Source organism: Gymnodraco acuticeps, unplaced genomic scaffold (assembly GCF_902827175.1).
Source record: "Gymnodraco acuticeps unplaced genomic scaffold, fGymAcu1.1, whole genome shotgun sequence".
NCBI classification, from domain to species: domain Eukaryota; kingdom Metazoa; phylum Chordata; class Actinopteri; order Perciformes; family Bathydraconidae; genus Gymnodraco; species Gymnodraco acuticeps.
In genome coordinates, this window is record NW_022990315.1 from 123,636 (window position 1) to 151,508 (window position 27,873).

Here is a 27,873-nt window from a genome sequence, read left to right on the forward strand (position 1 = left end):
CTCAGGGAGAGCAACAGAGGAGGGATCCCTCTCCCAGGACGGACAGACGTGCAATAGATGCCGTGTGTAAATTGAAAAGATAATACATTTGCAACATAGGTAGTCCAAATGTTTGGAAATGCATGTGTGTATAATAGGAAGATGAATCCACGAGGATATCCATCCAGGACCTATGATCCAGGACCACAGCCACGACTCAAGATCCAGGGCTCGCGATCCAGGACAGAGGAGCGCAGGATCATCCATGACTCCGGATCCCGGCGTATATAGACACCAAAAAGAAAGACATTTGGGGAAGCTGGGTTAATCGGAACATGAGAGTACACAGGTATAGACAGAGAGAAGGAAGAAGTAAGATGTCCCCCGACAAACTAAGCCTATATCAGCAAAACTAGGGGCTGGATCTAATCAGCCCTAACTATAAGCTTTATCAAAAAGGAAGGTCTTAAGCGCACTCTTAAAAACGGATAGGGTGTCTGCCGCCCGAACACAAACTGGAAGCTGATTCCACAAATGTGGAGCTTGATAAGAAAAGGCTCTGGCTCCCATTGTACTTTTAGAGACTCTAGGAACAACCAACAACCCTGCATTCTTGGAACGCAATGCCCTAGTAGGACAGTAGGGTATAATGAGTTCTTTAAGGTAAGATGGCGCCTGCCCATTAAGGGCTTTGTAGGCGAGAAGAAGAATTTTAAATTCTATCCTGTGTTCTATAGGGAGCCAGTGTAAGGCAGCCAGAACAGGAGTAATGTGGTCCCTTTTCCTAACTCTGGTTAGTACACGAGCCGCAGCATTTTGAATCAGCTGAAGCGACTTGACTGACTTCTTGGTACACCCTGATAATAAAGAGTTACAATAATCCAGCCTTGAAGTAACAAATGCATGGACTAGTTTCTCTGCATCGTTTTGAGGCAAGATATGCCTGATTTTTGCAATGTTACGTAGATGGAAGTAGGCGGTCCTTGAAATTGATTTTATGTGGGCGTTAAAGGATAAATCCTGATCAAATATAACACCAAGATTCCTTACAGTCTCACTGGAGGCCAAATTAATGCCATCCATAGTTAGTATATCCTTAGATAATTTGTTTCGTAGATTCTTCGGGCCAAGTACAATAACTTCAGTTTTGGTCGTGTTTAACATCAAAAAGTTTAAGGTCATCCACGTTTTTAAGTCCTTGAGGCAGTCTTGAATTTTATTTAGATGATTAATTTCATCAGGCTTGATTGATAAATATAATTGAGTATCATCCGCATAACAATGAAAGTTTACAGAATGATTCCTTATAATATTGCCTAACGGAAGCATATATAATGTGAACAAAATAGGTCCGAGCACTGAGCCCTGTGGCACTCCATGGCTAACTTTGGTTTGCGTGGAAGATTCATCATTGACACGTACAAACTGAGAGCGTTCAGATAGATAAGACCTAAACCAGTCTAAAGCAGTTCCCTGTATGCCAACTAAGTGCTCTAGTCTTTGCAATAAGATATCATGGTCGATAGTATCAAATGCAGCACTGAGATCGAGCAAAACAAGAATAGAGACACGTCCCTTGTCAGAGGCTATTAGAATGTCATTTGTGACTTTAACCAGAGCTGTCTCTGTGCTATGATGTGTTCTAAAGCCAGACTGAAAAGCTTCAAATAAATCATTGTTTTTTAAGTAATCACACAGCTGTTTTGCGACCGCTTTCTCAAGAATTTTTGAGAGGAACGGAAGATTAGAAATAGGTCTATAGTTGGCTAAAACCTCTGGATCGAGGTTGTGCTTTTTAAGAAGCGGTTTTATCACTGCTACTTTGAATGATTGTGGAACATAGCCTGATAATAAAGACATATTCATAATATTTAATAAATAAGTGCTAATTAATGGAAAAACTTCCTTCAACAGCTTAGTTGGAATTGGGTCTAACATGCACGTTGATTAAGAGAGAATCATTGAATTTAATTGTTCAAGGTTTATGGCTGAAAAGCATTCTAGTTTACTATCTAGTGTAATATTAGAATAATAATGCTCATTTTCCATGAGATAGGTTCTTAAAAAAGGCGATGTATCCGTTATATTTGTTTGCACATAAGTAAAAAAGAAACAAGAAATAAGGGATAGTGGAATTTAGCATAGGATAATCTTTATTCACCACAAAACAGGGACATTTGCATTTTCTCATTAAATAAATTATACAAAAAATAGCACATCTCTTGACAAATTAGAACAATAAATCCGTGTATCTACCGTCCAATTGTTTTTCTTTATTAAACACGTAAACGGAAGAGCGTCTGAGAGGCGTTTTTGCTTTTTGCTTGTTACCTTACTAAATGGTCTCATGGTCCTTGGAGCGAGGGGCGGGGCCAAACTCACGGAAGTGATTTCAAAACAAAAGCACTCGTGTGCTTGGAACGGTGATAATATTATAAACAAAGGGAAACAAGGTGAATTTAGCGATCACAACGGAAACGGCCAAGACACAGATTGAGCCCAGAAAATAGATGTTATTAAGGACTGTAAATATAATAAGCCTCTGTCTAAAATGGACAACATTGTTAGGAGATTTAAACTATACAGCGATTCTGCACTGCGGTCACTCCGCCGTCTCTCGCGTTTGTTTTTTCAAATCAGCTAATCTTCATTCCTGCTATATTTGACGAGTGATACAAATATGTTTTACCACAAGTTGTTAAGGAAACTGACTCTGTTGGACTCGGTACTAGTTTGACTTCTACCAGAAATAAAATGAAGTACTTTTACTGTGTACTTTGTGAGTAATCCTCTGTCAAAGTCCCCTCCTTAGTACATAATGCATGTTTTTCTGCTATATCTTTGATGAATGATACAAATATAATTTTACCATTAGTTCTTAATGAAATTGATACTGTTTGACTTTGTATTAGTTAGCCTACTACTAACAATACATTGAAGTACTTTCACTGTGTACTTTGTGAGTAATCCTCTGTCAAAGTCCCCTCCTGAGATCAAAATCAAGCCACTTCTGCTGGAATTCTTTTTTGTTTCCATTAGTTCTTCGTGAGATAATTGACCCTGTTGGACTCAGTACTAGTGAAACTACCCCCACAAGTACTATGAAGTACTTACTGTGTACTTTTCCAGTACTCCTCTGTCAATGTCCCCTCCTGAGAACAAGAATGCATGTTTCTCTGCTATTTTGAATAAGCGTTAAAAAAAACCTTTCTTCATGAGACTGAAATTGTTGGACAGAGTGTTTTAAGAGGATATGGTAGACATGATATCAGCAATACTTCCAGTCAGTACTCCGGCAGCAGCATTTGTACCCCTTGGAAAGTCTTTAGAGTCTGGCCTGGATAGCTGGTCTATCCTTCAGCACACTGACACACTCTGTCACTCTTGTTGGCCTCTTATGAAGCTGCTGTCTTTTAAAATATGATTATTTCTCTGCTCCAATTCATTCCTCGCAGATTCTTCCATCAGTCCTAGTCATTACATGTCAGTCAATAATAGAGCTTCGAAAAATGTGTCCAATTCAACTAAATGTTTTTTTGTGAGTGAAGGCCAGAGCTAAATTATAGATTGTTTGATTGTGTGAGAGAAAATAAATCCACATCCTTCTATGAAACGTATTTTATTTCCTTTTCCATGTTATACTTATACTTACTTGCATTAGAACATTTGCATGTTGAACTTTATGATATCTTCCGCAGCCTCTGAGCCTCAAGGAAATACATTAAAATAAATAAGTTTGAAATGATTTCTCACAAAAACCTTTCTAAATTATGGTAAACGTTTTTCTGCCTAAAATAGTTGAAATTGAACATAAACTATATCAAACACCATATGCATGGCAATTAACCAATTTGTGCCCGCTATTTAAATTGACTTTGGTTAGTTAATATATATATATATATATATATATATATATATATATATATATATATAATTGATGCAGTCTTTCTGAACACTTTTAAAAAAAAATACTGCAAATGAAGAATATTTTAAATTTTAACTTGAAAAGATTTGTGAAAGGATAAATTCTTCATGGGCTTCAATGGCTCTCTAGTAAAGGGTGTTTTATGGTTGCTTGTATTATCCTCAGATAGTGGTTTGTTATAGTGACATTTTAATAAATATTGCAAAAAAGGCTCCAAAAAAGGCATATATATCCTGGCCGGCTTAACCAGTGTATATTTCTTCAAGCACCACAAGATTCAGAGTTTATAAAGTACAATTCTGGGCCATTGATTGTGTCATTTCTCCAAACACATACAGTAAAAATGCCTGTTTTTAAGCCTTAAAATGGTGGAGGAAAAGGACTTTACATTGTATTATATACTTAAAGACAGGACTATTCAGTTAAGAGAAGAGAAAAAGGAAAGCAAATTGTTATAATGGGTTATGTAACATTAATGACATACATAATATGAGGTCCTTGGCACTGTGTGATCATGGGGCATCACCCTTACAGCATCAGGACAAAATCATATGGAGTCAGACACTGGAAGTGTGCTGGAGGCTGATGCGTTGACTGGGACTGATGGAAGGATGAGGTTGATGAGACTGAAGAATCTGTGACGAATTAGCGGCTGAAGAATAATCATATATTAAAAGACAGCAGCATCATAAGAGGCCAACAAGAGTGACAGAGTGTGTCAGTGTGCAGTCTACCATCCTCTTAAAATACTCTGTCCAACAATATCAGTCTCATGAGAAAGGTTTTTTTAACGCTTATTCAAAATAGCAGAGAAACATGCATTCTTGTTCTCAGGAGGGGACATTGAGAGGATTGTTAGAAAAGTACACAGTAAGTACTTCATATACTTGTGGGGGTAGTTTCACTAGTACTGAGTCCAACAGGATCAATCTCACGAAGAACTAATGGCAACAAAAAAGAATTCCCTCATCAAACTTAGCAGAAGTGGCTTGATGTTGTTCTCAGCAGGGGACTTTGACAGAGTATTTCTCAATAAATACACAGTGAAAGTACTTCAATGTATTGTTAGTAGTAGGCTAACTAATACAAAGTCAAACAGTATCAATTTCATTAAGAACTAATGGTAAAATTATATTTGTATCATTCATCAAAGATATAGCAGAAAAACATGCATTATGTACTAAGGAGGGGACTGACAGAGGATTACTCACAAAGTACACAGCAAAAGTACTTCATTTTATTTCTGGTAGAAGTCAAACTAGAACCGAGTCCAACAGAGTCAGTTTCCTTAACAACTTGTGGTAAAACATATTTGTATCACTCGTCAAATATAGCAGGAATGACCGCAGTGCAGAATCGCTGTATAGTTTAAATCTCCTAACAATGTTGTCCATTTTAGACAGAGGCTTATTATATTTACAGCCTTAATAACATTCATTTTCTGGGCTCAATCTGTGTCTTGGCCGTTTTCGTTGTGATCGCTAAATCCCCCTTGTTTATAATAATCACCGTTCCTTCAGTAGGATACTGCAGTGATTCAAAGTGTGATTTTAGCAAACGAGTGCTTTTGTTTTGAAATCACTTCCGTGACTTTGGCCCCGCCCCTCGCTCCAAGAACCATGAGACCATTTAGTAAGGTAAAAAGCAAAAAGCAAAAACGCCTCTCAGACGCTCTTCCGTTTACGTGTTTAATAAAGAAAAACAATTGGACGGTAGATACACGGATTTATTACATTATCAACTAATTATGTTTCCCACATTCTTTAAGTCTCACATTTACTGTGATGTAATATGGTGTCATTGAGTCCTGATCTACAACATTCTACATTCACCTATATTATTTGACATTGACAGATTTAAATGATGTTATTATCTCTACACTCAGTTATTCCAGATGTCCTGCCAGGTTGTCATCATGCCCTGCTCTATTAGTGATTATACTTCAGACATCCAAAAACAATTAATAATATATTGTTAGCATTGTTGTCCACTCACCTCTTTTCTGTTATTTCAATATTTACATTAGGTTTTGGAAATGTCTAAGGGTATGATCTAATGTGTACCTTTTCCCGAGCCTATTTATTACGTTTAAAGCCCTTCTCTCCACATGGAATCATTAGCTTACTCCATCAACCACATATATAAATACAAGAAAGCCCTTCAAAACATTTGCATTCATGCACACACTCGATTCAATTCAGACATTTACAGGTTTGTTATAAAGGCATCAGGGAAGCCTTCATGTAATCTCTAGAAATACTATGAAATGCTTTCTTTGTTGACCAGTTTGAATGGCTTGTACTAGATTGCATTGGGTAATATAGTATCTGATTGTTTATGAATGATATCATATTTCTTGATTTAGGTTATCATTTTCAGTTTTTAAAAGACCAAGTTCTTCAACCATTTTATATTTTATCTTAATCTGAACAAACAATATACTTTAATGTATCAAGTCTTTTTTGGTTTATTTCATTATTTAGATTTCAATACAAAAACATGTTTCTCTTCTGTTCTCAAAAACTATGCTCAAAGGGTGATTTGTTTTGCGCATGCTCAGTACCCAACCAATCCCGTGCGAGCAACAGCACAGTCTCATTTGCATCGCATGAATATAAATACACCACGCTGTCTCTCGGTGAATACATTCTACTTTGAGAACCCTCAACCGTTGATCATGCCTGAAGCAGCCAGCGTGAAAGCGCCCAAGAAGGGCTCCAAGAAGGCGGTCACCAAGACCCCCAGCAAGACCGGCAAGAAGAGGAGGAAGTCCAGGAAGGAGAGCTACGCCATCTACGTGTACAAAGTGATGAAGCAGGTGCACCCCGACACCGGCATCTCCTCCAAGGCCATGGGCATCATGAACTGCTTCGTGAGCGACATCTTTGAGCGCATCGCCGGGGAGGCCTCCCGTCTGGCTCACTACAACAAGCGCTCCACCATCACCTCCAGGGAGATCCAGACCGCCGTCCGCCTGCTGCTGCCCGGAGAGCTGGCCAAGCACGCCGTGTCTGAGGGCACCAAGGCCGTGACCAAGTACACGAGCTCCAAGTAACCTGTTGCCGCTGCTGCTACAAACCAACGGCTCTTTTAAGAGCCACCCACTTCATCTACTGCTGCTTTCCTCTTTCAAAGTGTCCCGATATACGTCAACATAGTTGCCTTTTTAATATAACTAAAATAATACATGGTACAAGTTAACACCATTTATTTATGAAAAGCTGGTATTTAAATTATGTATTGGTGGCAATGACATTAAACTGCTATACTCACTTCGATCATCATCCTGTGATCTTTCTTTAACTATTTACATGTTAATTTTACTTCTTCAGCAGTAATTTTAAACTGAGCTCTGTAATTGTTGTATTACAATTAATTTCTGTTTATCTACATCACTTCCACCTGGAGGTTTAATGCTTAACAAATAAAGCTATATTGTATCTTAAGTGCTGCAAATATAATAATGTATGTACAGTGTATGTATACGAATGAGAATAGGTTGTATTACCGAGTAGGTTAACACATACAGGGTATTTGCTTTGGTATATTTGGTGCATACAAATACACAGAATGAAGAATACCTAGCAAAATAATCAAAATAACATAGAAATATATACATTTTGAGAAGACATACGTTATAGACCTTTATGAATACACATAATATGAAATAAGAGATGTCCTCAAAATATTAAAGATAACAAAAGTAGACATTACACAAATTACAATCTACACAAATAAGTTAAAACTGATGATCATTTTGTTTCCGGTAAATGTTTAGCCCACGTTACAGCTGCATGTATTTCGGTGGGTGTGTCATTTGAGTTATAATACGGAATATATTATTTAATAAGTTAATTACACACTGTAAATAAACATTAAGTATGACACCTTTATGAATGTCTTAATGTTCTCCACACATTGAGACTTTCGCTTCTTAAATTACAGGAGTTTATATTCATCTTTGAACGGGTGAAAACTATTTCAGAAATACAAATTTAAACTTTAACGTCTCATTCTGAAAAGAATTCAGGCGGCAGACAGACCTGTTTTCTGATTGGACGATCACAGTTACGGGTCAATCTGACCAATGAGCGTACAGCTGCGCTCCTATATAGTCTGGTGAGAACTGAGACCGAGTTACTTTCTTCTTAACGTCGAAGAATAAACACATAGAAAATGTCTGGTCGCGGAAAAGGTGCAGGAAAGGTTAGAGCGAAGGCCAAGACTCGCTCATCCCGGGCCGGGCTCCAGTTCCCCGTCGGCCGTGTCCACAGGCATCTGAGGAAGGGCAACTACGCCCATCGTGTCGGTGCCGGAGCCCCGGTGTACCTGGCCGCTGTGCTGGAGTACCTGACCGCTGAGATCCTGGAGCTGGCTGGAAACGCCGCCCGGGACAACAAGAAGTCCCGCATCATCCCCCGCCATCTGCAGCTCGCCGTCCGCAACGACGAGGAGCTGAACAAGCTGCTGGGAGGAGTGACCATCGCTCAGGGAGGCGTGCTGCCCAACATCCAGGCTGTGCTGCTGCCCAAGAAGACCGAGAAGCCCGCCAAGAAGTGAACACCCTGAACCCGCTTCTACCAACACCCCAAAGGCTCTTTTAAGAGCCACCCACTTCTATCCAGAGAGCTTTCCTTCATCTAACACTTTTACATTTATTTAATCGAAGACTATAATGTCTTATTTGTAGTTTCCACTACCCTGATGTGTAATGATGTATCATGTAGTGTAACTGCTTTTTCAACACTTATTTCTAACCTGAGAAAATCTGGCCCATGCATTTCCATGATGCCAAAACTACAATAAATACATAGTACAGATAATCATTTTCAGCCTGTTTAATATTCAGGTTTACTCAATAACAGCTTTCTTCAGTGTGGCTTTATCAGAAATATTAAATAAAAGGGATAAAACTCAAACATTGAGGCCAATATTATTAAATAAGTACTGTGGAATCTGCTGCATGTGCATCAAGCATTAATAACTCAGTGACCAGACACTCCATGAATGTGTGCATAGATAGTTTCATGGAGTTCATGGTGGACAGTGTTTTATTAGTAAGCAGTGGTATAACAAGTCTACATCCAGTTGTAAGAAAATAGCAGTAATGTTTCCTCAGAGTAACACTTTGAAAATCTCTCTCCATGTAGTACACTTCATCTTCTACACACAGTGGTACAGGGCAGTTTATGGTGGAAGACAGCCCTGTTTTTAAACGCACTACAGCAACACCCTACTCTGCTGGCCCCGTCCTGTGCCACTCTGAAAAGCGACTTACTGCTCTGGAACTTGAGCGACTCTTCAAGCCTGACCTCAGTCCACCAGGGAGTAACAGGAGGCTTAGGGAAAGTCACACTTTGGGCTTCTGGGCAGACTATCTCCTCGATTGTGAAGGTTTGTAAATCGCTGTTTTCATAACTATTTCAGGAAACACATTGCCAAAATGCATCTGAACATGTTTTCTTTGCAGAAAGCCAGACTGCTGTGTCTTTGGAGGATGTTTTGATGTTTGCAACTGGGCTGACTTCATTTCCCCCATCTGGATTTGAACCATCGCCAGGAATAGAGTTCCTTGATGAACACATTGAAACTACCACTCCTTGACGCATACAATGTGTTTAAGTCCCAAATGGACGTTGGAATGCAACATTCTCCAGGATTTGGCTGTTTTTAAGTCATGTGACTGGATGACCCATTGAGTACAGACTCTATGAAGGTTGTTCATAGAGTCGTTGTTAGATGTGAGCATGTTTTTTTTTCTTTCTCACAGCTCATGTTGTCCATTTAGTTTGGGACAAAATCAAAGTATTGTTCTATAGCTATACAATTTTTATAAATACTCTTGGCTATACTTATTTCACATTGCCACCCATAGCTTCTTTGTTGTAAATCAGTCATTCATTCTCAGGTTTCCAGTGAGTCCACATGGTTGAAATAAGACTAATGAAAGCTTTAGCGCAAGTTCAATAAGGAAGACCTAACACGAGTCACTTACACGTCACTCTATGGCTCCCTTCCGCCCTCATTAAATACAGGGCGTCACCCCTCAGCAGCCAATCGCTGCACATGCTAAATTCCTTAAATGCCTGCTCTTCCTCCCTGTCAGTTGTCATTGCAGATGATCACACGCAACCCGCCTCCACCCCTCTCGCCTCCTGTCTCCTTCAGGACAAAGCTAAACCTTCCTCCTTCAGACCGGTCTCACCTCATCACCACCACCAGTGTCTAGACCCCGGGGATTTCATCGGAGCGGTTCTTTCCCTCCTGAATGATTATCCTGCAAACCGGGGCCTAATCGCCAAACACCGTTCCATTCTCCTGTTGTATTATCATGGCAATCATTTCATTCATATGACGTGTAAACAATAAATATGTAATCCTTACATCACATCTCTCCGGTTTGAAATACAGATGTTCTTTCTGCACACAATTACGCACACAACATAACCTTGTTTGTGCTTGCTAACTGGAGCGTTGTTTGTTGTTATTCCAGTTATATTTTATAATGATTAAGATATTTATTTTATGACTATGCTGTGATTTGGTGCTGTATAAATGACATTGATTGGCTAGAAACCATGTTCATTTCAAAATGCTGTTTTTATTTTAAAACGTATGGGAATATCTTTTTTCTAAATAGGACCAGTCTTCAGATGAACAGGTACCATAATCATTTGGATACATCACAGGGGAAAGAGTAAATGCAGTCTGACGAACCATGAAACCAAGCATTGTTGAGCCCTGAAATCTGATTTGGAGTGGTGAAACAGTGCTACTGTACTTCTGAATACCTTTTCGATTACTTTATAACTGAGCATATTCTTTCAGCTTCATGTACAGTTCTGATGTAGTCTCCCAGTTCTCTGGCTTCTGTAGGTCATTGCGCTCCATAGCAAAGTCCAAGTACTCCTGCATGTGTTGGTCCCCACATGGAGCTATAGACAGGCTTGTCTCAGGAACAGCATCACATGTTGCCTGTTCAATCTCAAATCCACAGTCCCTGGAGCCAAATCTATGTTAAACAGAAGACATATATACATATATATGTATTCATTTACATTTAAGATAAAAACCGCTACCACGGAGAAATAAAAACGGATAAACCGGCAATAATAATAATAAGGTTTGCCAACAGAAAACAGAAAACTGAACTTCTGAAACAGGGAAGACGGCTTAAGGGCTCGGATGTATATGAATGAACACCTCACTAAAAGAAATGCTGAGATCGCCAGAAAGGCCCGATTCCTGAGAAACAGCAACAAATACAATCACCATGGACTGCAAACTGCAAGATCTTCATCCAGCTTAACGGATCACCAGAACAAGCCAACGTGTTCATCACCAGGGACCTGGAGGAACTGGAAAAATACCAATGAAACAAATCAGACAAGGTAACGAGAATAAAACACTACCATGACAATTCCAGATAATATACACATATCTCCATCAAGACTTGAAACGTTTGCATATACAGAGCATAAAGCACAGGACATGGAAAATGACATTGATCCGGTAAACAACTTACTGAACAACATCAACAACAGCTGCAACTATTTCACAGAAGAGCAATTTAATGTAACGTGTCAATCCGAAGAGAACAATGATCCACTTCAATAGCAGAAGCCTAGATGCCAACTTCCTCAACATTAAGAATATCTAAGTCAGTTTAAGAACCCATTCAACATCAAAGCAATATCAGAGACCTGGATCAGTGCTGAGAAAGGTGTGGACTTTGAGATGGATGGCTACGAACTGAATTATACAAACAGAAGGAATAAGAGTGGAGGGGGTGTGGCGATCTACGTGGAGAAAGGAATGAACTATAAGGTGGTGGAGAGCATGACAACAGCTGTTGACCATTTGTTTGAATGTGTTACAGTAGACATGTGTATGGAAAAGTCTAAAAATGTTATTGTGAGTTGTACAGAGCTCCTGGAACCTGTATTGACACATTTACAGATAGTAGAAAACATGTTTACTAAATCGTTACAACAAATGATGTTTATCTGGGATTACAATGTTGACCTGTTGAATCCAAATAAGCATAAAATGACAGAACACTTCATCAATACTTTGTACAGTATGGGTTTGTATCCTAAAACCACCAGACCTAGTAGAATCACTTCTCATTCTGCTACGTTAATAGACAACATATTCACAAACATTATGGAAAACAATACAGTAGGCGGACTATTATATAGTGACATAAGTGATCATTTACCTGTTTTTATTGTCTCTCACTGCAGTTCTAAGAAACCGAAAGTCGCCAGCCTTTTCAAATACAAAACATTGAGAACTGAAGATAACATAATTGCATTTAAGAATGATTTACTAAAGCAGAATTGGAGGGTAGTATATGAGAGAGACGATATTGACAAGGTCTATGATGAATTTCTAAACATCTTTAAAGCACTTTATGACAAAAAGTGTCCTGTGAAACAATGCAGAGAGAGACACAAACAAACTCACAGTGCATGGATCACTAATGGCCTAAAGAATGCCTGCAAAAAGAAAAATACACTATATAGACAATTCATAAAATATAGAACTTCAGAAGCAGAAAATAAATATAAAAGATATAAGAATAAATTAACCCATATTCTGAGGATATGTAAAAAAGAATACTTTAATAAAATATTAGAGAATAATAAGAATAATATGAAAGGTTTATGGAAAGTATTAAAATAGTGTCATTAGAAATGGAGCAAAATTTTTGTGGACAAAAATAATGTTATTAATAATACAGAAGATGTGGTTAATGGTTTTAATGAAATCTTTGTAAATGTGGGGCCAGATCTGGCAGAAAACCGTAGAAACAACTAAAGGGGAAGATACGGACCTCCGGAATGAAAACAATAGCTCTTTCTTCCTCGCACCAGTCGAAGAAAAATAAATCATCGATACTGTGCGAAAATGTAAAAGAAAATCCTCGACCGATTGGAATAATATTAATATGATTATAGTAAAAAACATTATTGAAGAAATTGCAGAACCATTGACTCATCTCTTTAACTTGTCTTTTCAATCTGGTAAATTCCCAAATAAAATGAAAATAGCAAAAGTTATACCATTATATAAAACTGGGGATAAACACCGTTACACAGATTACAGACCTGTTTCATTGCTCTCTCAGTTTTCCAAGATCCTTGAAAAGCTTTTTACAAAAAGACTTGACAGTTTCATGGAAACACATCAGCTTTTGGACGACAGTCAATATGGATTCAGGAAAGATCAACATCTACGGCACTAATGGAATTAAGTGAGGAAATAGAAAACTGCATGGACAATAAAAAACAAGCAGTGGGAATATTTATAGACTTACAAAAAGCATTTGACACCATCACAATATGTTACTGATGAAACTGGAACGTATGGCATCAGAGGGGTGGGGTTAAACTGGGTGAGAGATTATTTAAGCAACAGACAACCATTTGTTGAAATTGGTGAACATAAATCAGAATACATGAACATAACTTGTGGAGTACCTCAGGGGTCCGTGTTGGGTCCAAAGCTGTTCATAATATACATCAACGACATTTGCAGAGTATCAAATATATTGAAATGTATTTTATTTGCAGATGACACTAATATTTTTTGTTCCGGTGACAATTTGAAAGAGCTAATGGAAGTGATAACAGCAGAAATGATTAAAGTAAAACATTGGTTTGACACAAACAAATTATCATTAAATATAAGCAAAACAAAGATCATGTTATTTGGAAAACATAAAACAAATCCACAGATACAATTAATACTAGATAACACATAGAAAGAGTGAAAGGAAGTTCCTTGGTGTGGTTTGAGAGCACACCATCAGCTGGAAACCTCATATCACTCATGTAAAAGCAAAACTGGCTAAAATCGCAATATTGGGAAAAGCCAGATACATTCTGGAACTCATTGCATACTCTCTATAACACACTCATATTGCCATATCTGATTGACTGTGTGGAGATTTGGGGAAACACGTACGAAACCAACCTACAGCCGTTATGCACATTACAGAAAAGGGCTATAAGAGTTATCAATAATGTTGGATATCTTGAACACACTAATGTATTATTTTTGAAGTCACACATATTGAAGTTCATTGATCTGGTTACATTTAAAACGGCACAAATCATGTACAGAGCCAGACATAATCTACTTCCTAGGACATTAAAAACACTGTTCGTAGACAGAGAGGGGGGGTATCATCTGAGAGGAAATCTACATCTTAAACTCAAGGTCAGAACAACTCTGAGAAGTATGAGTTTAACAATCTGTGGGGTGACTTTATGGAATGGTTTGGAGCAGGAGTTCAAACAAAGCACAAGCATCATTCAGTTTAAAAGATGCACACAAACACTTTTTGGGAAATCTATGAGAATGAAGAAAGGTGATTGAAGATGAGAAATGATTGTAAATGTATAAATATAAATGTATTTAGGAATAACTTGCATAATGATTTAAAGGACAATCATTGATCAAGTAAGGGGTGGGAATGAATAAGCATTTGCTTCCTCCTGCTCCGTTTCGGACACATGTGATTTATTATTATTATTAATATGAAGACTTTTTTTGTTTTTTTGTTGAATATACAAATATTACCATGAATGTGGATAAATACTGTATTATAACAATACAGTATTCTGTTTTTCACATTTGTTATTTGTTATTTTTTAATCTGTTGGAAATAAAGACTGAAAGAAAAAGAAAGTATCAATCCATCACCAATGTATTACCTGTGTGGCAAGTAGTACAGTTCATTGGGCACTCCTCCTGGACATGATGCTGTTCTGGAAGGGCGAATCCTGTGACTGTCCCACAGGCTCACACACTCATCCAAGTCCTTCTGAATAACATCAACCAAGCAGAATCTCAGAAGGCACTGATGCTCGTGACTCCCGTTGAAGTATCCAGCAGGTCTGCAAATAGCTCCATCCAGAACTGAGACCTATAGAAATTGATATATTTTCAAGTGAATTATTAAGCAATATACAACAATTCTACAAATGACTTTAAAAGGTTACCAGTCAAATCAACAACAAAATCATTGAGTGTCTATTTAATCATTTATTTGCTTCACAACCTATAGTGCCTAGGTCCCCTCAGGGGCCGCTGTTCAATCCAAAACCCACGCTTAGATGTTCACAGTTTCTAACTTTATTTCTGCCAAAAAGAAGTTCTAAAGAAAGGCCTTGTATAGTCTGGGTCATAGACTACAGGCTATAATATCTATTATAATAAAAACTGATACACTTTAGCTAAGCAAATGTTGTTTGTCTGACAGTGTTGGCAAGTAATAGATAATCCTGACAGACACTTACCTTCCCTTTCTTAATATGGACCACCAGGACTCGCTGATTAGTCATGGATGAGCCATACATGTGGCTGGACGCTCCAGAGTAGTAGTCATGGTGATGGTGACGTAGGGTGCACTGAATTGCAGCCATAATTCCGTTCTCCGTGCCACAATCAGTCCGCAGCCTCATGGGGATGACACCGAGCACTTAGCATTTTCTCTCAGGATTGCAGTAAAATAACCAACATATTGTGAAATGTATGTATTTTCATCTTGGAAAAACAAACACCAGTGAGGTGGTATAAACACGTATAGTGAAGAATGAACAATATTCAATCATGGTTTATCTTGCTTTACAAAACATTATGTCTAAATAACATTTAAGTTATTTAGATTTCTGGTAGAGTAGTTCTGGAGTATAACAGGATGAGCTCTTTGGATGGGTTGGGTGGCTCTTAAAAGAGCCTTTGTGTTGTTGGTATGTCAGCAGCAGAGTTTACTTGGAGCTCGTGTACTTGGTCACGGCCTTGGTGCCCTCAGACACGGCGTGTTTAGCCAGCTCTCCGGGCAGCAGCAGGCGGACAGCGGTCTGGATCTCCCTGGAGGTGATGGTGCGGCGCTTGTTGTAGTGAGCCAGACGAGAGGCCTCCCCGGCGATGCGCTCAAAGATGTCGCTCACGAAGCAGTTCATGATGCCCATGGCCTTGGAGGAGATGCCGGTGTCGGGGTGGACCTGCTTCATCACCTTGTAGACGTAGATGGCGTAGCTCTCCTTCCTGGACTTCCTCCTCTTCTTTCCAGTCTTGCTGACGCTCTTAGCGACGGCTTTCTTGGAGCCCTTCTTGGCCGCTTTGACCGGGGGTGCTTCCGCAGGCATGATGAGAGAGAGAGGTGCGACAGAGTCGAATGACTTCTTTGTCACAGAGCGGTCTATTTATATTCACATGATGCAAATGTTACTGAGCTGTTGCTCGCACGGGATTGGTTGTCTTCTGAGCAGGACGGCGCATGCGCCTAACGAGTTTTAGAATCAAAACAGATTGGATGACATGTAAAATGAACCCCCATTGATTATGTATTTGTATTATTGGGGTTTTATAATGTGTTGTACATGAATAATTCAACAAATCGTTTTCATTTTAACTCTTTCATATGTTTTTAACTATGTATAACGTGGACAACAGAGAAACACATATTTTTCATGACCAAGGTTGGAATTTAAATAAAAAAGTGAGGTGAAAGTGATGCTTGTCACCCTCTAGTCCACATGAATCCCAATACGTATGATTTTAAGATCCTAAAATAAATACAAATGTATTCATTATAAGCGAGTTAGTCCTTAATATCCCGGTGTATTTCACCATTAAAACATATTTCAAAAGTGTAAGAAACCCCAGAGCTGGAAGAAGTTTTTGGAGCAGTCGTGGTTGTAGTTGTGGAGACTTTATCCTCTACGAACATATCATTGGATGTCGGATAAACAACATTGTGAAATAGTCTACATTTGTAATATCCAGTATCCTATCAAGAATTTCAGAGTTGGAGTTTAGGTTCGATATAAAGTTCATCAAAAGGAATGTCTCTTTTTGAGTAATGTGGGTGGCTCTTAAAAGAGCCGTTGTTGTTCCAGGTATGTCAGGGTGTAGATGTTTAACCTCCGAAGCCGTACAGGGTGCGGCCCTGCCTCTTCAGGGCGTACACCACATCCATGGCGGTCACCGTCTTCCTCTTGGCGTGCTCGGTGTAGGTGACGGCATCACGGATCACGTTCTCCAGGAACACCTTCAGCACCCCGCGGGTCTCCTCGTAGATCAGACCGGAGATACGCTTCACTCCGCCGCGGCGAGCCAGACGGCGGATGGCGGGCTTGGTGATGCCCTGGATGTTATCACGGAGCACTTTACGGTGGCGCTTGGCGCCTCCTTTGCCGAGTCCCTTTCCTCCTTTTCCTCTTCCACTCATTTTCAGGTATTGTTTTGTCGACTCGTTCAGAACGACTGAGTAGAAGCAGAATGACCGGCAGTATTTATACATTCACTGCGGACCTAAGAGAAGACGGAGAGCGGGAAAGCGGCTGGGCGGGGCCAACGCTGCAGCCTCCACATTATCTTTCAAAACATTTTCTCTTCCTTCTAATATTGTTTATATAATTCAGTCAGGCTTTATACTAAGCATTTGATGATTAAACGTGTGTTAATATGTAATAAAACCCTCACATGCTTAATAACATTTATAATTGAAATAAGAGCCTTTCTGAGATTAACATTACATTTAAAGTTGATCAAAGTTTTCAAAAAATACTCTTTATAGGAGACTTTCATTCTGTTTCTGATGAGTCAAGACATACATTTGTATACATAAAACATGTCAACAATTTGACATAAAAGTAAGAATTAGTCCAATAGAAACACCTGAATGTATACACTGTATTTAGGTTTGGGTGTGTGACCATCAAGAAATGTACCAAATTGTTCATGTTAAATATAAAATATAAAGTAACAGACAAATAATCATGGACTTTTTCAATTTATAACATATTTCAGCTCTCACAAAATGTTATAAGTTTGGTCAATTAAAGCTTTTAATGTACACATTTAAAAGATACTTTAGTAGAGAAAACTATTTATTAGAAAATGGTATTGCCTCATGGAAACAGTTTTGACAGATTGTATTTTTTTAAACAAATAAAAACAATATAACTACTGTTTAGCTCTAATAATGATATGCTATCGTATCAAGTCTTTAGAAGGGTTTAGATAGAAACAATTGAGAAGGGTCAAACTCCTTTTCTGAGAGTATGATTACGATTCAAAAAGTATTTATTCATCCAGTTTATACTTCTGACAGAAGATTAAAACAAAACATATTCATGATTTGTGTCACTTATGAGATTGAAAGATAAGTCGATGTCATTAATCATATAGAGACATGCCTCGAAAGGAAATGTTTGGAGTAGGTGTTCAGATGCAGTGGGTGGCAGAGCCTTTGTGTTGTTGGTACATCATAAGAGGTAGATTCACTTGCAGGTCTACAGTAGAGCCAAATGAAAACAGGGCATACAGTGCCATGCACAAGTATTCACCCCCATGGCTCTTTTTCTATTTTCTATTATTAAAGCCAATAATAATTCAATATTTTGATTGTGGTTTTATGTCATGAACCTGCACAAAGTCAGTCAAGATTGGTGAAGTGAAAATACAAATGATCCTGTTTTAAACAATGAAAAACTGAAAAGTTGTGTGTGCACATGTATTCACCCTCTTTGCTATTTAGCCCCAACAATGACCTCCAGAGTCAAAACATTATTTAAATAAAGCTAACTTAACCCCTGTGCAATCAAATGTATGATTATATCTGTATGTATACACTTGTTGTAGAAGGCCCAAATCTCCCACACCACTTAACAAGTGGCAATACTTAGCAAGAAAACGACACGATGAAGACTAAGGAGCTCTCCAAACAGTTCAGGGACAAAGTTGTGGATAAGTATAAATAAGGTTGGGTTATATAAAAACCTCACAAACTTTGTACATCCCACGAAGCACGATTAAATCCATTGTTTCATGATGGAAAAAATATGCCACGACAACAAACCTGCCAAGAGAGGGCCGCCAACCAAACACACTGTGCAAGGTGAGCATTGATCAGAGAGGCAACAAAGAGGTCATGGATAACCCTGAAGGAGCTGGTTAGCACCACAGTAGAGAGAGGAGAATCTATAGGACCACAGTAAGCCGTACACCCCACAGAGCTGGGCTTTATGGAAGAGTCGCCAGAAAGAAGCCATTGCTTAAGGAAAAAAAACAAGAAAACACGTTTGGAGTTCACCAAAAGCCATGTGGAAGATTCCCCAAAATGGATGTGCCAAGCTTATAGACACATACCCCAAGAGACTTGCAGCTGTAATTGCTGCAAAAGGTGGCTCTACTAAGTATTGACTTTGGGGGGGTGAATAGTTATGCACGCAAACGTTTTTTCTTATTCATTTTTATTTCTTGTTTTTTTCACAATGAAAAATATGTTTTGCATCTTCAAAGATTCATGTTGTGTACATCAATACAAACAACATCTGCAAAAATCTAATTGAATTAAATGTTTTTGTGCAATAAAACAAGAAAAAGGCCAGGGGGGCTGAATACTTTTGCAAGGCACTGGAATGACAGAAGGATGGAGCAAGTATGGAGCCAAGGCCACTCCATAGTGTTACTAGACTGCAGGACAATAGTATATAATATTGTATATAAATATTAAGTTATTGCAGCATTGTATCCAAAATTCTGAGCCGACATTTCTCTTCGATTGCTTCGAGCAATAACAATTCTTCATGTGTATCCACTGAAATTCAGTTTGCAGGGAAACCTATGTTCAAAGTACATTAGTGCTGACTTAAGAGAACTTAAGGGTCCATATTCGATAAAGGAAATATTTATAAGAATTAGTGATACTAAAATGTGAACAAATCCACAATTTCTCAGGATGTGATAATGGTACAATCCTGTGGATTATGGGAAACATTAAAACATAGGATAAAACATTTATTTAAATTCAAATGTAGAGAATTAAATAAAGCTACAAATAGTCAATATGTTACTCTAATCAAACAGTATATTATTTTAAAACAGATTCAAGTTAAATCTAAAACGGGTGAAGAAAATATTTCTAATTTGAAAACTGACTAAACCGGGAATTATCATAACAAATCTGAAATATATAATAGAGGAAACTTAACTTATGCCATTAACGTTTAAATTAAATTAAACAAGAAATAAAAATACTTGGTTTGACTGTAATGAAAACTGTGATGACCTAAATTGGGAGAATAAACTGATTGAACCCCTCCCAAATAATTAAATAATTAAACAAACACGTACATTTGGTGTGGGGCACAACGAGGGAGGTTACTCAACGTAATTTATTATTTAAAAGAAGGGAATATGGAGGCGTATTTGGAGACGTAGACCTAGATATTAAACTTAAATTGACTTTTGTTAAAATGTTTACAGCGGCAATATCAAGGAAAGCACCCTGGGTTGGGGATAAATCAAGGTGGACAAAAAGAAGAGGTAGAGCGAGACATGGCTCATATTACAAATTAGTATATGCTGATTTCATAAATGAATATACACCTTTAAATGGAATGGACTTCCAAGTATATATATATTTGTTTTAAATAAATGAATACAAATATGGTGGATATATTCTATCACTTATTGAAAGCACCAAAGTGTTTTCTTCTGCGTCCCTTGTATGCAGATATGGAAGACCAGATGCACCGTGGTAATACATCAGACAATAATGAACAGTTGTAACAAAACAAAACATATCGGAACCGAGCTAAGGAGAAGAGAAAGCCTCGACAAGTCAGACTACCATGGAGCATACTGAGTCTGTGATTGGACAAAGGCTGATCGGACAATTCCCTTTCTGCCGTCTGAAATACTGTTCTGTTGTGTTTAAGTATGTATCTATGAGTTGTGTGTACATGTTTTTATGCAGTGGTTTGTGTATGTCTATTATGTATTGACAAAACTATTTATGACAGTTTTAAAAATAAAAAAGTAACTAATTGAAGTGGTGTATAAAAGGTTGCCTAGAGTTGTCTGGCATGACACACAAACAAAATATATGAAATGGTAAAATAACCACGTGTTGTGTCCTGTTGTAGCAGAGGGTGCTGTTGGACAGATATATTGCATTCAGATGCCATAATGTCATAAATGTGTTTTATCCACTAAGGGTACAAAGATTGTGTAGGTTTATATTATATATCACTTTTGAAATATTGTCCCTTTATAGTCAAAAGTCCATCTATGAGCGATACAGCATTTTAGCATTGAGTGACACCATGATGCTTTATTCAGGTTTCACATTAGAAAGAAAGGAATCTTTCATCAGCTTTAAATCTAAAAACATGGACATTTTAAAATGTGTAAAGCATGTTGTCTAATGTCTGTCAGGACTACCAAAAACAAAAATCATGAGCATCTTTTCCTGGTTTCTTTAAATGTTACGTCATAATGTTAAAATATGTTGGGTGTCAGTAAGATTTTAGTATATTCATTTATGTATACTCTGTACTCTGTAATACTCTGTATTCAGGTCTTTAAAAGACTTCTGATCTGATCTGACAACATGGAAAGACATTTTAACCTTTCATGTGTAACAGTATGAAGTCATAATTATATGAAGCATTGGATGAGAACCACAACTATTATGTTTAAAAAGTACACAAAGGTAACGTGCTGTACTATAATATGATTAGTATTCTACAATGCACGATTGTTTTACTTCATATATAATAAACTTGTGGGTTTTATATAATATTGTTTCAGTAACCTTTTTTCATTTAAGTTTAATTTGAATTGTGATAACATGATATCATTTCAATAATGTACTGAATGATTATGTTACAGTGTATTCAGGCAATACACAATAAAAAACGTTTGAATAAAGTATAGAAGTAATAAGATACAAAATAAAATAAACAGTGAATATAAGTATAGAAGAAAATACATATATTAAAAATGATTGACATTATAGAATATTGTGGATGGATTCAAATGTTTACATGTAGTTGACTTATATAGCAAAGTATATAAATGACAGATGTGCAAGGTTGCTGTTGTGCAGAGGGTTCATGGTTCTGGAGAGGGGGAAGCGAAAGAGAGCTCTCTGCCAGCCGGAGGAGACGCTGGATCAGTCTCAATTCAATTCAATTCAAAACCTTTATTTATCAGGTAAAATCCCATTGAGATCAATGATCTCTTTTTCAAGGGAGACCTGCAGCAGTAGGTTCCACAAGAAGACATCAACAACAGAACAACAAAAGGACATCATACAGCAAAATGTACAGGGATTACAATTGACATATTTAACCACAAGTACAGGTACCAACAGCATCTGATTTTGTAGCATCCAACCGAGCTTTAAAAACATGTAGTGGTACTAGCTTGGTAATTTTCCATTCTTTTTGCAGACTGTTCCATGTTAGTGGAGCTGCACATCTAAAAGCTTTCTTCCCTAAGACAGTCCTAGCACTTGGCACATTTAATAAAACCACAGCATGCGATCTCAGGCAATAAGTACTTTCAATTCGCAGAGAGATCAGGGAGCAGATATAAGATGGTAGTTTATCCAACATGGCTTTGTAAATGAAAAAGTACCAGTGGCTGAGCCTCCGTACAGTAAGTGATGGCAAAACCGCCTTGGTATACAGGGTACAGTGATGAGTCAGTGCTTTACAATTTGTCAAAAATCTCAGTGCGCTGTGATACGCAGCATCTAACTTGCTCAGGTAATTGGCAGGTGCATTCATATATAACAAATCACCAGAGTCCAGCACAGGTAAAAAGGTCACAGTGACTAGCCTTTTCCTGGCCTCAAGCGAGAAACAGGACTTATTTCTGAAAAATAAACCTAGCCTAGCCCTCAGCTTTTTAAGCAGGTTATTGACATGAAGTTTAAAAGTGAGACAGTCATCAAGCCAGATACCCAAGTATTTGTAACAGGTAACCACTTCAAGTTGTATTTCTTGCGTAGTTACAATATCCAAAGCAGTCTCTGGTGTATTTTTAGCTTTAGCTTTAGAAAAGAGCATTACTTTGGTTTTATCCACATTTAAAAGAAGCTTAAGCTCAGAGAGCTGAGCCTGAATAATGTTAAAAACAGCCTGTAATTTAACAACAGCCTCGTTAATCGAGGGACCTGCACAGTACATAACGGTATCGTCCGCATAAAATATAAGGTTGCTCCTTCGACATTTTCACCTAAACTATTAATATAGATAGAGAATAATAGCGGACCTAAAACTGAACCTTGTGGTACACCATTAGTGATGTTTAACCACTCAGAAGACAGCCCATCAAACTGAACACATTGGGATCTTTCAGAGAGGTAGTTTACAAACCACCCACTGCATGGCTGGACATGCCGATACTGACCAGCCTTTGCTTCAAAATGCAATGATCGACGGTATCAAAAGCTTTGGATAGGTCAATAAATAGAGCTGCACAACTCTGCTTATTATCTAAAATACTCGTAACATCATTCACCACTTTCATTGTGGCAGTGATGGTGCTGTGTTGCTTTCTGAAGCCTGACTGATGTTCAGACAGGATGTCATTGTTACATAAAAACTACCTTTACCTGTTCACTCACTAGGCGTTCAAGAACCTTGGCCAGAACTGACAACTTAGAGATGGGTCTATAATTGTTTAATAAGCTGGCCTCCCCTCCTTTTAGTAGTGGCAGGACATAAGCTGACTTCCGGAGGTAGCTCATTACGGATATCACCGGTGGATATCGATTTTATGGCTTTCCAGAATTTTCTAGGGTTGTTCAGGTTCTTTGTGGTAACTGACAGATAATACTTTGATTTAGCACTTTTGACATGTGAAGTGAAGCTATTCCTTAGCTGCCTAAAACGCAGCCATTCTACCTCTGAGCCTGAATTCCTAGCCTTTGCCCAGGCCTTGTTTCTCTCATGTAGGAGAATAGATAATTCAGCAGAAAACCAAGGATTGTCTCGTCCCTTCACTCTAAATTTACGCAGGGGTGCATGTCTATCTATAATTTCCATAAAACCAAGATAAAAATAAGACCATGCGGTTTCTACATCAGCACACAGATCGATTTTTCCCCAATCAAACCCAAACAGATCATGCACAAAACCCTGCTCCACAAAATGTTTGATGTCTCTCTTGATGATAATACCAGGTTTAACCTTTTGGACCTTAGTGTCCCTAATTGTGGCTACAACACAGTGATCACTCAGATCATTCTCAAATACTCCCACAGCTGAGTATTTATAGGGAACATTAGTTAGAATGAGATCAATTAGGGAGGATTTATTTGGGGACTTAATATTAGGGCGAGTAGGACTGTCAACAATCTGAGTAACATTCAAAGAGATACAAAGGTTTTTAAAATCCTCTGACACTGCAGTTAACCAGTCCCAGTTAACATCTCCAAGTAGCACTATTTCCTTGTAGTCTTTGTGATAAAAGATTTGCTAGTGAAGACAAGGAGTCTTTGACAGCTGAGGGGGGTCTGTAACAGCCCACGACCATGACCTGTTGCCCCTTTGCCACTTCTATATTTAAGGCTAAAAATTCAAATTGCTTACTGATAGATTTGGAAACTACAGCAGTTACACTGAACTTATTCTTAACATAAATGGCAACGCCGCCACCTTTATTAGGCCGGTCGGTACGATACACATTAAAACCATTGAAGGCAATGTCAGAGGCAAAATAGATTTGTTTAGCCATGTTTCTGATAAAACAATGACGTCGGCCTCAGTCGAGCCCAGATACGGACAAAATCTAGTTTACCTAACAGACTGCGCACATTCAAGTGGATGAAACCCAACCCAGACCTAGCTTTAAAATCAGCAGGAGTAGCGATCTGACTACTACTACTGGGCGGACCAGGGTTAGGTTGTACATTTCCTGACAGTAATAACAACAACAAAACCAGGCATCTTTTCCTCTTAAGCGACACACATACATCATCTACTTTAGAAACACCGGAAAAGTCTGCGAGAGTGTGATTAGAGCTTAAGAAGCAGTCCTGAAGAACCATCATCGCAGGAAAACAAAAAAGACAAACATATTTTGTCGAGCAGATTGTCTGTGATAAGGCAACCGGTAATTGTTTGAGCAACACATCCGAACCTTTGCAGGGGATGCCCACTGCGGGTGGCAGAACAGACCTGAGTCCAGTAGACTCCTCAGAATGACTAGAGATCTTCTCATAGTCCAAAACAGTTAACAGGCACAGCAGAATCCCGATATGGGCCATTTTCCCAGACCAGCACACAGTATCCGCGATGTTCCTGGAGCAAAATCAGCACAGCAGCAAAGGACAGGCGAAAGCAGCAGCGTGGTATCCCCGGGGTGAAAGCAGGCCTCTGCGACAGCAGAACCAGGACAGGTGGAAAGCAGGCCCCAGCCGTGGTAAAATCCTCCTCCGTACAGCAGCACACGCCCGGTGGAAGCAGGCCAAGCCCGAAGCGTGGATCCACTCCGTCTCTCCGCGACGACTCCGGGGTAAAAACCTCTCCAGTGCAGCCGTGCAGGTGGGAGCAGGCCTCCATAGATCGCAGGCAGCAACAGGTGGAGCCGCTCCGTCTCTTCGCGACGAGCAGGCCTCCGTAGATCGCAGATCGCAGGCAGCAACAGGTGGAGCCGCTCCGTCTCTTCGCGACGAGCAGGCCTCCATAGATCGCAGATCGCAGGCAGCAACAGGTGGAGCCGCTCCGTCTCTTCGCGACGTCTCCGGAGGAAAAACACCTCAGTACAGCCGTACTCACAGGTGGGAGTAGGCCTCCGCAGATCGCAGATAACTAAAACTACTACTTGTATAAGCAGGGATGGCTAAAAGTTTGTAAGCAGGAGAGCTAGATGCTAACAGATGCTAACAGGTAGTGCGAGCCTGTAGAAATTGCGACTGCCTCCAATGACTGTTGACTGTAAGTCTGTGGGAGAAGGAGCTCCGCTGTCTGTCCAGCTGCAGGGGGTGAGGGGAATAGTTCATGTGTAGTAAAGACACGTTTTCATATAATAGTATGTCATTATGAAATATGTATTTTAAAACAATGTCTATAGGAAATAATGTACATGTAAGGGATAATGTTAGAGAATATGTAAGTAGATGTCTTTATAACAACATCATTAAATGTATTATACTAAGAGGAAATGGATGAATGTAGTTTACCAGGTAACATGTTTCATTCAAGTCATCTTTATATCAGTTAATTTACTTATTGTAAAAAGTAAGGCAGTCTGGTGTTATAAAAATATAAACATGTAATATTAAAACAGGAGAGGGCTCTTTTGGTGTATGTGGGTGGCTCTTAAAAGAGCCTTTTGGAGATGAAGTAGAGGATCTGTTTACTTCCTCGATGCTTTCCTGGCTGGTGCCTTCTTCACAGCTTTCTTGGGGGTCGCTGTCTTCTTGGGGGTCGCTGCCTTCTTGGGGGTCGCTGCCTTCTTGGGGGTTACTGTCTTCTTGGGTGCTGCCTTCTTGGCCGCCACCTTCTTCTTCGGGCTCTTAGTGATCTGCTTCACGGGGGTTTTCTTGGCAGCAGTAGCAGGCTTCTTCGCTACCTTCTTGGGAGTTACTGCCTTCTTGGCAGCTGGCTTCTTAGCGGCGGGTTTCTTCGCTGCTGCTGCTGCCGGCTTCTTGGCTTTGGCTGCGGGCTTCTTCGCTGCCTTCTTGGGCTTCTCGGCGGCCTTGGCTGCCTTGAAGGAGCCGGTGGCTCCGGATCCCTTGACCTGCACCAGGGCTCCATTCTCCACCAACTTCTTCACGGCGCGTTTCACCTGGTTGGCGTTGTCGATGCCTTTAACGGCCAGCTCTTTCTTCAGGGCGACATAGGAAATCCCTTTACGCTCCTTGGAGGCGGAGACGGCTTTCAGCACGAGGTCAGCGGCGCTGGGGCCCGCCTTCTTCGGCTTGGTGGCTCTCTTCCTCGGGGACTTGGCCGGTGCGGCGGGAGCGGATTCTGCCATGTTGCGTTCAAAGAGGATTCTCTGGACTCGGTGAGACGGAGAGAGAAATCCCGGCAAAGAGCGGAACTTAAACACACCATGAGAGCCGTAGAGACTCAATCGCAGCCTGGCTCTCAGGAGCAGCACTGTGCCACTTTGTGTTTTCTCTTCACGAACTAATGTAATGAAATCACACCTGGAGGAAACAATATATTGTAAAATTCACCCTAAACGATAGCAAAGGAGTTTCTCTTCATGTAAAAGTGAAATTAAACTCAATATTGTGTTATGATTTTAATGGGAAGCCTTTCGACCTCCCTCAAATGCTGCCGTGTGAGTCGTAAATATGTGACTTTCCTCTCTAATTTCCCTCTTAAATGCTTTAAAATACTTTCAAATTCGACTTAAACTAGTCTGGCATAGAAATAAGATGTTTGGTTAAAGACCTAACCTAAAAAGAGTTTACTAATATAAATATGTTAATGTTAAACAGAGGTTAGTTTTGTCTCTGCAAACACACTCAAAAGAGTCGTGGGATTGCACTCCGGTTCTGATAGAGAGTCGGTATGTTTTCTTTTACACTTCACTAATTTAGGATAATTTAACTTAATTCAACACTTTGATAACATGTAGGCCTATATTTTCTTCTTCAGAAAACTAAGTAACCTGCCGTTTACATTTACAGAAAACACACAAACAGTTGGAACATTTAAATCGGGGGCTGTTTTTGAGAAACTTGATTACTTTAGAGTTATTTGTTACACTCATTAAAGACTATTACAATAAAATCACTAAATGTGCTCCAAAAAACACCTTTAATAAACTTTAGACTCAGAAGATTAGAGACTTTAAATAGGCTTCTTAGGTGTTTTGGCTCCACACATGTCTGACTAGGATTTTAACTTTATTTATTATTTAACACAGGTTAAAGGTGCTTGTTTCTTTCTCTCATGTATTTGTGTTCTGCATACTCTTAAAATAAAGCATTATCTTCTGACTGTTTATCACATATTCTCAAGGTCACGATGAATGACCAGCAGTTTCACCACAATACATTGTTTTTATTCAGAAATGTTAACAAAATAACATTAGAAATAAGAGACATTGCAGGACAAGAAGATGTATACTTTTCTGTATTTAGCCGACACATAACCTGAAAACCTTTTAAAATAACTTCATCTATGTATGTTTTA

The 27,873-nt window shown here is 39.0% G+C and overlaps 5 protein-coding genes across 17 annotated transcripts in view; 2 read left to right on the forward strand and 3 right to left on the reverse strand.

The window, feature by feature from the left end:
- Positions 1 to 27,873, reverse strand: part of LOC117550545 (histone H1-like) — a 142,592-nt gene that overhangs the window by 99,054 nt on the left and 15,665 nt on the right. For 7 of the 13 annotated variants that reach the window (XM_034222931.1, XM_034222932.1, XM_034222937.1 and 4 more), the window contains exon 2: positions 26,210 to 26,314. In XM_034222931.1, the coding sequence (XP_034078822.1) occupies positions 26,210 to 26,314 (105 nt within the window). Of the gene's footprint in view, positions 1 to 25,912; positions 26,132 to 26,203; positions 26,729 to 27,873 lie in introns of those variants that run through there. The other 6 variants (XM_034222941.1, XM_034222947.1, XM_034222938.1 and 3 more) reach the window with 6 other exon arrangements.
- Positions 6,569 to 7,174, forward strand: LOC117550570 (histone H2B 1.2-like). The gene has a single exon (XM_034222984.1). The coding sequence runs from the start codon at positions 6,582 to 6,584 to the stop codon at positions 6,957 to 6,959; it is 378 nt and encodes a 125-aa protein (XP_034078875.1). The 5' UTR covers positions 6,569 to 6,581; the 3' UTR covers positions 6,960 to 7,174.
- Positions 8,063 to 8,518, forward strand: LOC117550564 (late histone H2A.L3-like). The gene has a single exon (XM_034222977.1). It carries the CDS (start codon positions 8,081 to 8,083, stop codon positions 8,462 to 8,464), a length of 384 nt encoding a protein of 127 aa, XP_034078868.1. The 5' UTR covers positions 8,063 to 8,080; the 3' UTR covers positions 8,465 to 8,518.
- On the reverse strand, positions 15,436 to 16,104 carry LOC117550567 (histone H2B 1.2-like). Its single transcript, XM_034222979.1, has one exon. It carries the CDS (start codon positions 16,063 to 16,065, stop codon positions 15,685 to 15,687), a length of 381 nt encoding a protein of 126 aa, XP_034078870.1. The 5' UTR covers positions 16,066 to 16,104; the 3' UTR covers positions 15,436 to 15,684.
- LOC117550577 (histone H4) lies at positions 16,519 to 17,172 on the reverse strand. The gene has a single exon (XM_034222990.1). The coding sequence runs from the start codon at positions 17,148 to 17,150 to the stop codon at positions 16,839 to 16,841; it is 312 nt and encodes a 103-aa protein (XP_034078881.1). The 5' UTR covers positions 17,151 to 17,172; the 3' UTR covers positions 16,519 to 16,838.

Coding starts and splice junctions, on each gene's coding strand:
- LOC117550570 (XM_034222984.1), top strand. CDS start 6,582: ATGCCTGAAGCAGCCAGCGTGAAAGCGCCCAAGAAGGGCTCCAAGAAG.
- LOC117550564 (XM_034222977.1), top strand. CDS start 8,081: ATGTCTGGTCGCGGAAAAGGTGCAGGAAAGGTTAGAGCGAAGGCCAAG.
- LOC117550567 (XM_034222979.1), bottom strand. CDS start 16,065: ATGCCTGCGGAAGCACCCCCGGTCAAAGCGGCCAAGAAGGGCTCCAAG.
- LOC117550577 (XM_034222990.1), bottom strand. CDS start 17,150: ATGAGTGGAAGAGGAAAAGGAGGAAAGGGACTCGGCAAAGGAGGCGCC.